General features: G+C 50.7%; 1 protein-coding gene across 5 annotated transcripts in view; it reads right to left on the bottom strand.

Annotated features, from left to right (window-relative positions):
• Positions 1–13,214, bottom strand: part of LOC143764762 (C-Jun-amino-terminal kinase-interacting protein 4-like) — a 951,487-nt gene that overhangs the window by 876,564 nt on the left and 61,709 nt on the right. For all 5 annotated transcript variants that reach the window (XM_077250696.1, XM_077250698.1, XM_077250699.1 and 2 more), the window contains exon 2: positions 4,264–4,384. In XM_077250696.1, coding sequence (XP_077106811.1) covers positions 4,264–4,384 — 121 coding nt within the window. The remainder of the gene's footprint in view (positions 1–4,263; positions 4,385–13,214) is intronic.

Here is a 13,214-nt window from a genome sequence, read left to right on the forward strand (position 1 = left end):
CCCTTAACTGGGGATATATTCACATGCAGGCGTCTGCTCTAGATGCAGTCTGCTGCATTCATCTTTAAACTTCCATCTTTTAATTACATATTTTTAATTACGTTGAATTAGACTGAATTGGACTGGAATTGACTGGAAGGTAACAGAATACCAAACCACTACAATGTTTTGGTTTCTTTTCTCTTTTACACCCATACTACTTTCCTTCTTACAATCCCCTGCAATCCCTCAACCTAGTAAAGAACTAGTCATTTCTCCCTCAATACTCCCCAGCCATCTCACCTTCTCCTCAGAACTGTTCCTCCACATACAATCCTTTCTCTCCAGACACTCATGGCTGCATCATGTCCTATCCAGCTCCCACCTTCTAACGCTCTGTCTGCTACTCCTCATCTCTGGTGACGTATCCCAAAATCCCAGTCCTTCTCAACATATCCCCACAGTCATTTCTAACCCCCTGCCTCTATCCTCTGCACGTTTTCCCAACCATGACAACCTCATACCCATTCATCCAGCCCCCCCTCCCCCGGTCCCCTTACATGGAGCACTATAGAACGCACGCTCAGTCTGCAACAAACTGCTATTTAGCCATGACCTCTTCATCACCAACAAACTCTCCTTCCTCGGTATCACTGAAACCTGGCTCACCCCCTCTGACTCGGCCTCTCCAGCTGTGTTTACCTATGGCGGATTCCACCTCTCTCACACCCTTCGCTCCACCAACAAACGTGGTGGAGGGGTTGGCTTGCTCCTGTCCGACACCTGCTCCTTCACTCTAATCCAGCTACCACCCTCCGCTACTCTTCCCTCATTTGAGGTGCACTCCATCTGCATCTATTCCCCCTCCAATCTCCAGCTGGCTGTCATCTACCGCCCCCAAGAACTAGCCATCTCCACCTTTCTTGACCACTTCACCACCTTCCTCTCTGCTGACATCCCCACTATCATCATGGGTGATTTCAATATCCCCAATGACACTTCCACCTCAGCTGCCTCTAAACTTCTATCACTGACTGCCTCCTTTAGCCTCACTCAATGGTCCTCTGAGGCCACTCACAAAGATGGCCACACATGGGACCTCATCTTCACCCGCCACTGATCCCTTACTAATCTCATTAACACACCCCTCCCCCTGTCTTACCACAACCTACTGACATTCTCATCCCTCTCCTCTCCTAGTGTGCATCCCCCACTCCACAAACTCACTCACCCTCGCAGAAATCTCAAACATCTCAACTTACAATCACTCTCGGAGTCCCTTCTCCCTCTTACAGACATAGCCTCCCTTCATGGCACAGATGCTGCTGCCACTTTTTAATACCACCACAATAACAGCAACACTCGATTCGGCAGCCCCGATAATGCATAGCAAAACTCGTACACTCAACAGGCAGCCCTGGCTGACCAGCCTAAGCAAAGAACTGAGACGGGCTTCTAGGATCGCTGAGCGGAGATGGAAGAGATCCCGCTCTGCCGACCACTTCACTGCATACAAGCAGTCCCTAGCCAGCTTCAAGTCCACGCTCACTGCCGTAAAACAAATTTACTTCTCATCTCCTCCCTGTCTCACAACCCTAAACAGCTTTTCAACACTTTCAATTCTCTACTCTGACTCCCTGAAGAAGATCAATACAATCAGAGAAAGCTTTGGCCCACAGCGCCCACTGCCCCTCTTAGCTGCTCAACCCTGCTCCTCTAAAACCAGCTTCTCCACCATGACAGAAGATCAGCTCTCAACCTTCGTGTCAAGATCACACCTCACCACCTGCACGCTCGACCCGCTCCCATCCCTAACCTTTCCACGGTCTTCATCCTAACCCTAACGCACCTCTTCAACCTTTCACTCACAACGCGTGTCTTCCCCTCATCCTCCAAGCATGCCAAGATCACGCCCATCCTCAAAAAGCCCTCCCTCAACCCATCCTCTCTGTCTAGCTATCGCCTGATATCTCTTCTCCCTTATGCCTCCAAATTACTGGGGCAACACGTACATCTTGAACTGTCCTCCCACCTCTCCTTCAGCTCCCTATTTGATCGGTTACAATCTGGCATCAGACCCCATCACTCAACTGAAACTGCCCTAACTAAAGTCACCAATGACCTACTAACTGCCAGGAGCAAGCAACACTACTCTGTCCTCCTTCTCCTGGACCTGTCTTCTGCCTTCGACACTGTGGACCACTCCCTTCTCCTACAGATCCTCTCATCTCTTGGCATCACAGACTTGGCCCTTTCCTGGATCTCGTCATATCTGACAGACCGAACATTCAGTGTCTCCCTCCCCCACACCACCTCCTCACTTCGCCCCTTGTCAGTCGGTGTTCCTCAAGGCTCTGTTCTAGGACCCCTACTCTGCTCCATCTACAACTTTGGCCTTGGACAGCTCATAGAACCCCACGGTATGCAGTACCATCTCTATGCCGATGACACACAGATCTACCTGATCTCACCTCCTTACTTACCAAAATCCCGCACTGTGTCTGCTATTTCAGCCTTCTTTTCTGCTCGCTTTCTAAAACTGAACATGGACAAAACAGAATTCATCATCTTACCCCCTATCTCGCTCTACCCCTCCACCAGACCTATCCATCAATGTCAATGACTGCTCACTTTCCCCAGTCCCACACGCCCAGTGCCTCGGGGTGATCCTCGACTCTGTCCTCTCTTTCAAGCCAGATATCCTTGTCTCCTCCTGCCATCTCAAACTGAAAAAAATATTTCCCAGATCCGTGCATTCCTTGACCGCGACACCACAAAAACACTAGTGCATGCTCTTATCTCCCGCCTTTACTAATGCAACCTCCTAATCTCTGGACTCCCCACTAGCACTCTGGCACCACTCCAATCCATCCTACACTCTGCTGCCCAACTAATCTACCTGTCTCCCCGCTATTCCCCAGCCTCTCCCCTATGCCAAGCCGTTCACTGGCTTCTTATCGCCCAGAGACTCCAGTTCAAAACCCTCACAATGACATACAAAGCCATCCAGAACCTATCTTCTCCATACATACATCTGTCACATGGTCTCCCAGTACCTACGTACACGCAACCTCTGATCCTCTCAAGACCTTCTCTACTCCCCTCTCATCTCTTCTTCCCACAAAAGCATCCAAGACTTCTCCCGTGCTTCCCCCATACTCTGGAACTCTACCCCAGCACATCAGACCCTCGCCTACCATAGAAACCTTCAAAAAGAACCTGAAGACTCACCTCTTCCGACAAGCCTATAGCCTACATGGATCCTCAACCTACACAACCACCGCACAACCAGCTCTAACCTCTCCTAGTGTATCCTCACCCATCCCCTGCAGACTGTGAGCCCTCGCGGGCAGGGTCCTCCCTCCTTATGTACCTGTGTGCCTTGTTTTTTGCTCATGTTTAATGTATTTGTCTATATTTGCCCCGTATTCACATGTAAAGCGCCATGGAATAAATGGCACTATAAAAATGTATAATAATAATAATAATTTATTTTTCAGTTCACACAGCCGTATGATTATTTTTATTTTATTTTTTTGGGGGGACAAGTTGTAGCTGAGAAACACACCACTGTTCATTTTAACCTTCTATGTACTGGAAAATATGAAAAAAATATTAGTGCGGTGACATTGAAAAAACAAAAAATAAAATTTTCTAGAATTTTGTTTTTATAGACTTCACTGTGTGGTGAAAAGGACCTGGCAGGAGGATTCTCCAGTTCACTATAATTAAGGAAGTAGCAAACTTGTGTGTCTTTTAAGAGGGAAAATAGGATTCTTTTTGGTTGCGACATTTTCTGTCAATTGGGATGTGCAGGGATTTGTTTCTTTGTGTGGCAAACAAATGTTTTATTTTATTTATACAGGCCCGCATGCTGCCATGGTAGCCCATCGGATCCCAGTAACCAGCGCACGATCTGGCAATGATGTAATATTAATGGCACTGCTAAAGATTTACAGTGACAAATGGTTAAATGAGAGCGATCGGCTCAAGCTACACTACACTAGCTATAGATTGATGTGGGCTATATTACAGTTGGCATCTGCCTGCTATGGTGCGGGCTCGGCTCCTGATCCTACAACATAGACGGCAACCTGGTATAGGACGTACAATATGAGTTAAATACAGGTTTGTAGGAAAAGATTTAGTAGAGGGAAGACCACCCATTCATTATTATACACAGGGGGTTTAATGAATAAGTTCAATTTTACACAATCTTTTCCCACAATCTTACAGATCAGACCGCTCGGCTCCTATAACCTGCGGATCATACAGTGCACTTACGCTGATCAGCATAACTTCGAGCTTTCAGTTCCATGTTCTTATTTTGAGCTTCTATATTTAGGAAACTGGTTTTAAAAAGTTTTCTCTCTTGTTCAATACCATCTTCCATTTCTATACATCTCTGAAAAAGATGGGCAATGAACATACAATCAAAACAATTATAGATAATATTGGAAGACCACTGACATATAATATACATACCAGACTCATCACATCATCCATTTTCTCAATGGCTAGTACCATCATAAAGGGAGTCTGACAGCAGAATTATGCTGCCCGAACCAAGGGCAGTGTGAATCAGACACTGACTCCACATTTCATAGAAAACTTACAATTAAAAGTTGGCCGAGGACATTGCAGACCTAGGCTTTCTAATGTAGGTTTTCCATCAAATGCTGCAGCATTTCAGAGTAAAGCATATCTGGCTAAGATAACAGAGCTAGTGTCCAATTCATGCTGTCAGTGGTTCGGACTGCATTAATCAGCTGTCAGGTCTCTTATAAATGAGGGCCGGATTCATAATTTGCATTTCTATATATTTATTTTTGTGGTGCCATTTGTTGTCTTTTCTGTAAGGTGTATGCGGGTCATGAATTTTGCATAAAATCCGTTTTTTTTTCCATATTTATCCGTTTTATGCCTTTTCAGAGAAAAAAAATTCACATGATCTGTTAAATGGGAGCAAAAGTTGCAGATTAACATAATTTCTCCACGGGGTTCAGAATATATTTCAATAAAAAAAAAAAAAGTTTCAATTGATAAATCAGCCACAACCTCACAAAACTGAATCAGGCTCCAAGTCTAATGAACATTACATTTTAGAAACATTTGGACACTGACCAGATAGGACAATTTACATGCTGCACATGAGGACAGATTTTCGGACAGTGCATACACAGATTAGACAGTCACAATTTATCACCGTGATTCAAGCACTTTGACAAATCTGGCATACTTTAAGACTGTCTAGCTTGACTTTACACCACTATTTGTTGACTTACTTTGAGTCAGAAATATGTGTCACAATTCTGGCACATTTTTTTGGCACAGATATGCATGTTAGTTCATGCCCCTTTGTTGGTAAATTACATCCCTTTCAGAGAGGCCAGGAAGTCGGCAGAAAATATAAGTTTCAAAGGTCATGTCTTGCCAGCTCATCAATATCACAGTAAATTCTCCCCTTCACCTCGGGTGCACGGTTCTAGGAGAATGAAATCTGTATTGGAAAAGATTAAGTCCAGCACTTCAAGTCCAGACTGTAAAACATTGTGTTTGTTTCAGGAACATACACAAGTGGAAGAAGAATGTTGGTTCCCTGCTGTTAAGTTAAAGTAAGGAAAACCCACAATGGTCACTAAAAGAACTAGAAACTGACAAAAGTAATTTTCAATTTAAAATTATTGAATATCAACTAATGAAAAAACACTGCTTTTGAATTGTGGTTCAACCGAAAAAAACAAACAAACAAAAAAATTAAAATCTCGTACACAAAACGATGGTGTCACGCAGTGTGGGAAGACTAAGTGCAACACAAAAGGGATGAGGGGGAAGGATGCCCAATTTCTAGGGAATGGGGGAGAGGAGGAAACCCGTAGGCAGATCTAATAGCACCGTGCCTAGCCTACCATCCCTATATTGGTTCCACACCAATCGCCGAGCAGGAAAACTAAGAGCTGTATATCTTAAGAGCTAGGCTCTGAATATGGAAGGCGAGAGAGGAGCACTGGTCAGTCCCCACTGTACACAAAAGACAAGAAAGGAGATAAACAAGGGAAGAAAAACTTAACTTGAGCAGACTCGAGGGATATGCCAACTGCTATAGCTCCAAACCTTCAAAAGGGAAAATGTGAATATCACCGGTGGCTTCCTGAAACAGAGTGAATGTCTATAAACACCCAGGTCTATGTGTGTCAGTTAGAGCCGGAGGGAGGTTGCCACTGGATCTAAAGTCAGAAGAATTAAGAAGGCGTCTGCACTGCCAAATGCAGAGACCTTCTGCAGCCACATGCAGAGCGACTGTCTGTTGCATCTGGCACACCTGTGACAGATGGTTCCTTTAGAAAAGACTGTAAATAATTTGACCAAAGGGTCAAGTTATACTAAGGTTTGTCGAAACTAGAGAGGATAAGGGGTGCATCAGGCTGTAAATTAAATATTTAGCAAAGGGTGCAGTGCCTAGTCCAATGATGTATATAATACCAAGGCAAAGAAAAAAGGAATTGGACTAAAACAGGCACGCACAACCATATAATATGAAAAAATAGAAAACCTTTTTATTCAACATCACAGCAATAATAAAAACACTTAAAACAGGTGAAAACACACAACACCCCTATGCAAATATATAACTACAATAGTCAAATGAGTATACAATATATACTGCAAAGACATACTCCACTTCAATCAACCTGTGAGCCTAACATCATCTGATAACCCATACATAAACTGTGGCTCTGAAAGACCAAAAATAGGCCTGAAAATGAGCCAGGCAAGAAGTAGTGCAATACTACATGCACGAATCCCTAAGTTACCTATTGGAGGAGGGAATGGCGCCTGTGTGAAAAGATGATGATCACAGCGCTAACAACACAGTGCTCCTGTATAATAGAAAAGGCAAAATGTGCCATCAATACTCAACCGAATCGGATCCGGAGCAAACTGTGGCCGCGGTTTAGCTAGATAGAGGAGGCCAGGCCGGTCAGTGGAGGTCAATATGCGATAGAAGTGGGGAGGGGGGTTGTGAGGAAAGACCCCACGCGTATCGCCGCCGCAGCGGCTTCGTCAGTCTTTGCAGTATATATTGTATACTCATTTGACTATTGTAGTTATATATTTGCTTAGGGGTGTTGTGTGTTTTCACCGGTTTTAAATGTTTTTATTATTGCTGTGATGTTGAATAAAATTTTTTTCATATTATATGGTTGTGCGTGCCTGTTTTAGTCAAATTCCTTTTTTCTTTGCCTTGGTGTTAAACTAAGGTTTGTCCTGAAAATTGGCATCACAGCTATTTACAAACTTTTAAACAGTCAGTCTGCCTTTTTAACACATGAAAATTAGTAATTGTGCTGTTTGGTATCATGGAGTATACCACTTTCACATAGAGCAAAGAAAGCTAAAAAGTCGTCTCAGGAGATTAGAAAAAAAAAATATAGACAAACATTTTAAAAGTAAAGGCTATAAGACCCTCTTCTAACAGCTTGATTCTACTGTTACTACAGTTGCACATATTTAGAAGTCTAAGGTATATGGGACTCGTGATCCTCGCCAGCGGCAATGTGGACAGGCGCTGTCCAAGGTACACAATAACTGGTGGTCTCACTTCAGACGACTTGGGCTGTGACTGCCTGCATTGGGAGTGTGGTTGTGTAAGTACCGGATAGGAGGGGCCCCCAAGGCAGCCCTGGGGGGGGTTTATAAATAACTAGATGGGTATTTCCTGAAGGAACAACAGATAGTGCTTTGGAATGGTGCCCGGGCTGCCCCTGCAAGACTTTCACACTTGGGTGCCCCTCAGACGCTGGTTTGGTAGTTGAGGATTTGGCGGCCCGGGTCACTCTGGGTCCGGTTTGGCGGCCCGGGTCACTCTGGGTCCGGTTTGGCGGCCCGGGTCACTCTGGGTCCGGTTTGGCGGCCCGGGTCACTCTGGGTCCGGTTTGGCGGCCCGGGTCACTCTGGGTCCGGTTTGGCGGCCCGGGTCACTCTGGGTCCGGTTTGGCGGCCCGGGTCACTCTGGGTCCGGTTTGGCGGCCCGGGTCACTCTGGGTCCGGTTTGGCGGCCCGGGTCACTCTGGGTCCGGTTTGGCGGCCCGGGTCACTCTGGGTCCGGTTTGGCGGCCCGGGTCACTCTGGGTCCGGTTTGGCGGCCCGGGTCACTCTGGGTCCGGTTTGGCGGCCCGGGTCACTCTGGGTCCGGTTTGGCGGCCCGGGTCACTCTGGGTCCGGTTTGGCGGCCCGGGTCACTCTGGGTCCGGTTTGGCGGCCCGGGTCACTCTGGGTCCGGTTTGGCGGCCCGGGTCACTCTGGGTCCGGTTTGGCGGCCCGGGTCACTCTGGGTCCGGTTTGGCGGCCCGGGTCACTCTGGGTCCGGTTTGGCGGCCCGGGTCACAGAGAGAATAGACTGACAGCAGGACAGGGGAATGGCTGATAACAGAGAGAATAGACTGACAGCAGGACGGGGAATGGCTGATAACAGAGAGAATAGACTGACAGCAGGACGGGGAATGGCTGATAACAGAGAGAATAGACTGACAGCAGTACGGGGAATGGCTGATAACAGAGAGAAATAGATGGGTATTTCCTGAAGGAACGACAGATAGTGCTTTGGAATGGTGCCTGGGTTGCCCCAGCAAGACTTTCACACTTGGGTGCCCCTCAGGCGCTGGTTTGGTAGTTGTAGCCACTCTGGGTCCGATTTGGTGGGTGGGGCCCCTCAGGGGCCGATTTGGTGTGCGCTGTATGCTGCGGGGCTCTGCGCGGCTCTGCGCTGTATGCTGCGCGGCTCCGTGCTGTATAATGCGCGGCTCCATGCTGTATGCTGCGCGGCTTTGCGCTGTATGCTGTGGGGCTCTGCGCTGTATGCTGCGGGGCTCTGCGCGGCTCTGCGCTGTATGCTGCGCGGCTCCATGCTGTATAATGCGCGGCTCCATGCTGTATACTGCGCGGCTCTGCGCTGTATGCTGCGGGGCTCTGCGCTGTATGCTGCGCGGCTCTGCGCTGTATACTGCGGGGCTCTGCGCTGTATGCTGCGGGGCTCCGCGCTGTATAATGCGCGGCTCCGCGCTGTATAATGCGCGGCTCCGCGCTGTATAATGCGCGGCTCCGCGCTGTATAATGCGGGGCTCTGTGCTGTATGCTGCGGGGCTCTGCGCTGTATGCTGCGCGGCTCTGCGCTGTATGCTGCGCGGCTCTGCGCTGTATGCTGCACGGCTCCGCGCTGTATAATGTGCGGCTCCGCGCTGTATACTGCGGGGCTCTGCGCTGTATGCTGCGGGGCTCTGCGCTGTATGCTGCGGGGCTCTGCGCTGTATGCTGCGGGGCTCTGCGCTGTATGCTGCGGGGCTCTGCGCTGTATGCTGCGCGGCTCTGCGCTGTATACTGCGGGGCTCTGCGCTGTATACTGTAATAAGACTACAGATAGTGCTTTGAAATTGTGCTGTGCTGTCACTTTAAGAGCTGATATTATCTGACAAAACTGTGACCTGGTACAGTTCGCAGGCGTTGGCATAGTAACTGTGTCTGACTGCGCATATCAATGAGCTAATCAGCCAGGTGGCATTTGGCAGTTAAGTTATTTTTAGAAATTGCCTCAGAAACCAGCCCATTTTAAACGTATAGGAAAATTTCCCTATTGAAATGCATTAAAACAATGCTTTCCAATGAGGGGGAAACAATTTTCAAATGCAAATTGCACCAAAACTACAAATCCGATCGACATGAAAATAACTTAGCACACCTCTCGTGGACGCTGGCTTCGAAATGACACCTCACTGGAGTCTGTGCGTTTTACGGTTTGGGCCGCATTAATTGCGGAAAAAAGCCTAATAATAATAAGAATAAGAAGAATAAGAAGTTATCCACGATGGAATAACAGTATAGTGCTTTGTTCCAAAGCACTATAATAATAAGAAGAAGTTTACCACGGTGGAATAACAGTATAGTGCTTTGTTCCAAAGCACTATAATAACTAGATGGGTATTTCCTGAAGGAACTACAGATAGTGCTTTGGAATGGTGCCCGGGCTGCCCCTGCAAGACTTTGACACTTGGGTGCCCCTCAGGCGGTCCGATTTGGTGGGTTGGGTCAATCTGGGTCTGATTTTGTGGGCGGGGTAAATCTAGGTCCGATTCGGTGGGCGGGGTCACTTTTGGTCCGATTCTGTGGGTGCGGCCACTCTGGGTCCGATTCGGTGGGCGGAGCCACTCTGGGTCCGATTTGGTGGGCGGGGCACCTTAGGGACCAATTTGGTGGGTGGGGTCACTCGGTCCGATTTGGTGGGATGGGCACCTCAGGGTCCGATTTGGTGGGTGGGGTCACTCTGGGTCCGATTTGGTGGGTGGGGTCACTCTGGGTCCGATTTGGTGGGCGGGGTCACTCTGGGTCCGATTTGGTGGGCGGGGTCACTCTGGGTCCGATTTGGTGGGCGGGGTCACTCTGGGTCCGATTTGGTGGGCGGGGTCACTCTGGGTCCGATTTGGTGAAAGGGGTCACTCTGGGTCCGATTTGGTGAAAGGGGTCACTCTGGGTCCGATTTGGTGAAAGGGGTCACTCTGGGTCTGATTTGGTGGAAGGGGTCACTCTGGGTCCGATTTGGTGGGCGGAGCCACTCTGGGTCCGATTTGGTGGGCCGGGCCCCTCGGGGTCCGATTTGGTGGGCCGGGCCCCTCGGGTTATGCATTGGTGAGCGGGGTAATCTACTATATAATTGTCTAAGGGCACTTCCGTCTTTCTGTCTCACAACACCGCTACGTCATCATCTCATGAGACCGCAATGCACTCTTGGGACCGGAGCGCGCAACAAGCATCGGGTACCGGCCACTCCAGGTGCAACAAGCATCGTGTACCGGCCGCTCTAGGAGGTGCAACAACCATCAGATACCGGCCGCTCCAGGAGGTGAGTATGTAACTTTTTTATTTTAATTTTTTTTTTTTTTTTTTTAACAGGGATATGCAGTATACTATGTGACTGGACAATATACTTCGTGAATGGGCAGTATAACTACGTGGCTCTGCGCTGTATACTGCGTGGCTCTGCGCTGTATACTGCGTGGCTCTGCGCTGTATACTACGCGGCTCTGCGCTGTATACTACGCGGCTCTGCGCTGTATACTACGCGGCTCTGCGCTGTGTACTGCGCGGCTCTGCGCTGTGTACTGCGCGGCTCTGCGCTGTGTACTGCGCGGCTCTGCACTGTGTACTGCGCTGTATACTGCGCGGCTCTGCGCTGTATACTGCGCGGCTCTGCGCTTTGTACTGCGCGGCTCTGCGCTATATACTGCGTGGCTCTTCGCTGTATACTACGCGGCTCTGCGCTGTGTACTGCGCGGCTCTGCGCTTTGTACTGCGCGGCTCTGCGCTGTGTACTGCGCGGCTCTGCGCGGTATACTGCGCAGCTCTGTGCGGTATACTGCGCGGCTCTGCGCTTTATACTGTGCGGCTCAGCGCTCTGTACTGCGCGGCTCTGCGCTGTGTACTGCGCGGCTCTGCGCTCTATACTGCGCGGCTCTGCGCTGTATACTGCGCGGCTCTGCGCTTATATACTGCGTGGCTCTTCGCTGTATACTACGCGGCTCTGCGCTGTGTACTGCGCGGCTCTGCGCTGTGTACTGCACGGCTCTGCGCTGTGTACTGCGCGGCTCTGCGCGGTATACTGCGCAGCTCTGCGCGGTATACTGCGCGGCTCTGCGCTTTATACTGCGCGGCTCTGCGCTCTGTACTGCGTGGCTCTGCGCTGTGTACTGCGCAGCTCTGCGCTGTATACTGCGCGGCTCTGCGCTGTGTACTGCGCGGCTCTGCGCTGTGTACTGCGCGGCTCTGCGCTGTGTACTGCGCGGCTCTCCGCTTCGTACTGCGCGGCTCTGCGCTGTGTACTGCGCGGCTCTGCGCGGCTCTGCGCTTTATACTGCGCGCTGTGTACTGCGCGGCTCTGCGCGGCTCTGCGCTTTATACTGCGCGGCTCTGCGCTTTGTACTGCGCGGCTCTGCGCTGTGTAATGCGCGGCTCTGCGCTGTGTAATGCGCGGCTCTGCGCTGTGTACTGCACGGCTCTGCGCTTTATACTGCGCGGCTCTGCGCTTTATACTGCGCGGCTCTGCGCTTTATACTGCGCGGCTCTGCGCTGTGTACTGCGCGGCTCTGCGCTGTGTACTGCTCGGCTCTGCGCTGTGTACTGCGCGGCTCTGCGCTTTATACTGCGTGGCTCTGCGCTTTATACTGCGCGGCTCTGCGCTGTGTACTGCGCGGCTCTGCGCTGTGTACTGCTCGGCTCTGCGCTGTGTACTGCGCGGCTCTGCGCTTTATACTGTGCGGCTCTGCGCTTGATACTGCGCGGCTCTGCGCTTTATACTGTGCGGCTCTGCGCTGTGTACTGCGCGGCTCTGCGCTGTGTACTGCTCGGCTCTGCGCTGTGTACTGCGCGGCTCTGCGCTTTATACTGCGCGGCTCTGCGCTTTATACTGCGCGGCTCTGCGCTGTGTACTGCTCGGCTCTGCGCTGTGTACTGCGCGGCTCTGCGCTTTATACTGCGCGGCTCTGCGCTTGATACTGCGCGGCTCTGCGCTTTATACTGTGCGGCTCTGCGCTGTGTACTGCGCGGCTCTGCGCTGTGTACTGCGCGGCTCTGCGCTGTGTACTGCTCGGCTCTGCGCTGTGTACTGCTCGGCTCTGCGCTTTGTACTGTGCGGCTCTGCGCTTTATACTGCGCGGCTCTGCGCTGTGTACTGCGCGGCTCTGCGCTGTGTACTGCTCGGCTCTGCGCTGTGTACTGCGCGGCTCTGCGCTTTATACTGCGCGGCTCTGCGCTTCATACTGCGCGGCTCTGCGCTTCATACTGCGCGGCTCTGCGCTGTGTACTGCGCGGCTCTGCGCTGTGTACTGCGCGGCTCTGCGCTGTGTACTGCGCGGCTCTGCGCTGTGTACTGCGCGGCTCTGCGTTGTGTACTGCGCGGCTCCCCGCTTTATACTGCGCGGCTCTGCGCTGTGTACTGCGCGGCTCTGCGCTGTGTACTGCGCGGCTCTGCGCTTTGTACTGCGCGGCTCGGCGCTTTGTACTGCGCGGCTCGGCGCTGTGTACTGCGCGGCTCGGCGCTGTGTACTGCGCGGCTCTGCGCTGTGTACTGCGCGGCTCTCTGCTTTATACTGCGTGGCTCTGCGCTGTGTACTGCGCGGCTCTCTGCTTTATACTGCGTGGCTCTGCGCTGTGTACTGCGCGGCTCTGCGCTTTGTACTGCGCGGCTC

This window comes from Ranitomeya variabilis, chromosome 4 (genome assembly GCF_051348905.1).
Source record: "Ranitomeya variabilis isolate aRanVar5 chromosome 4, aRanVar5.hap1, whole genome shotgun sequence".
NCBI lineage: Eukaryota > Metazoa > Chordata > Amphibia > Anura > Dendrobatidae > Ranitomeya > Ranitomeya variabilis.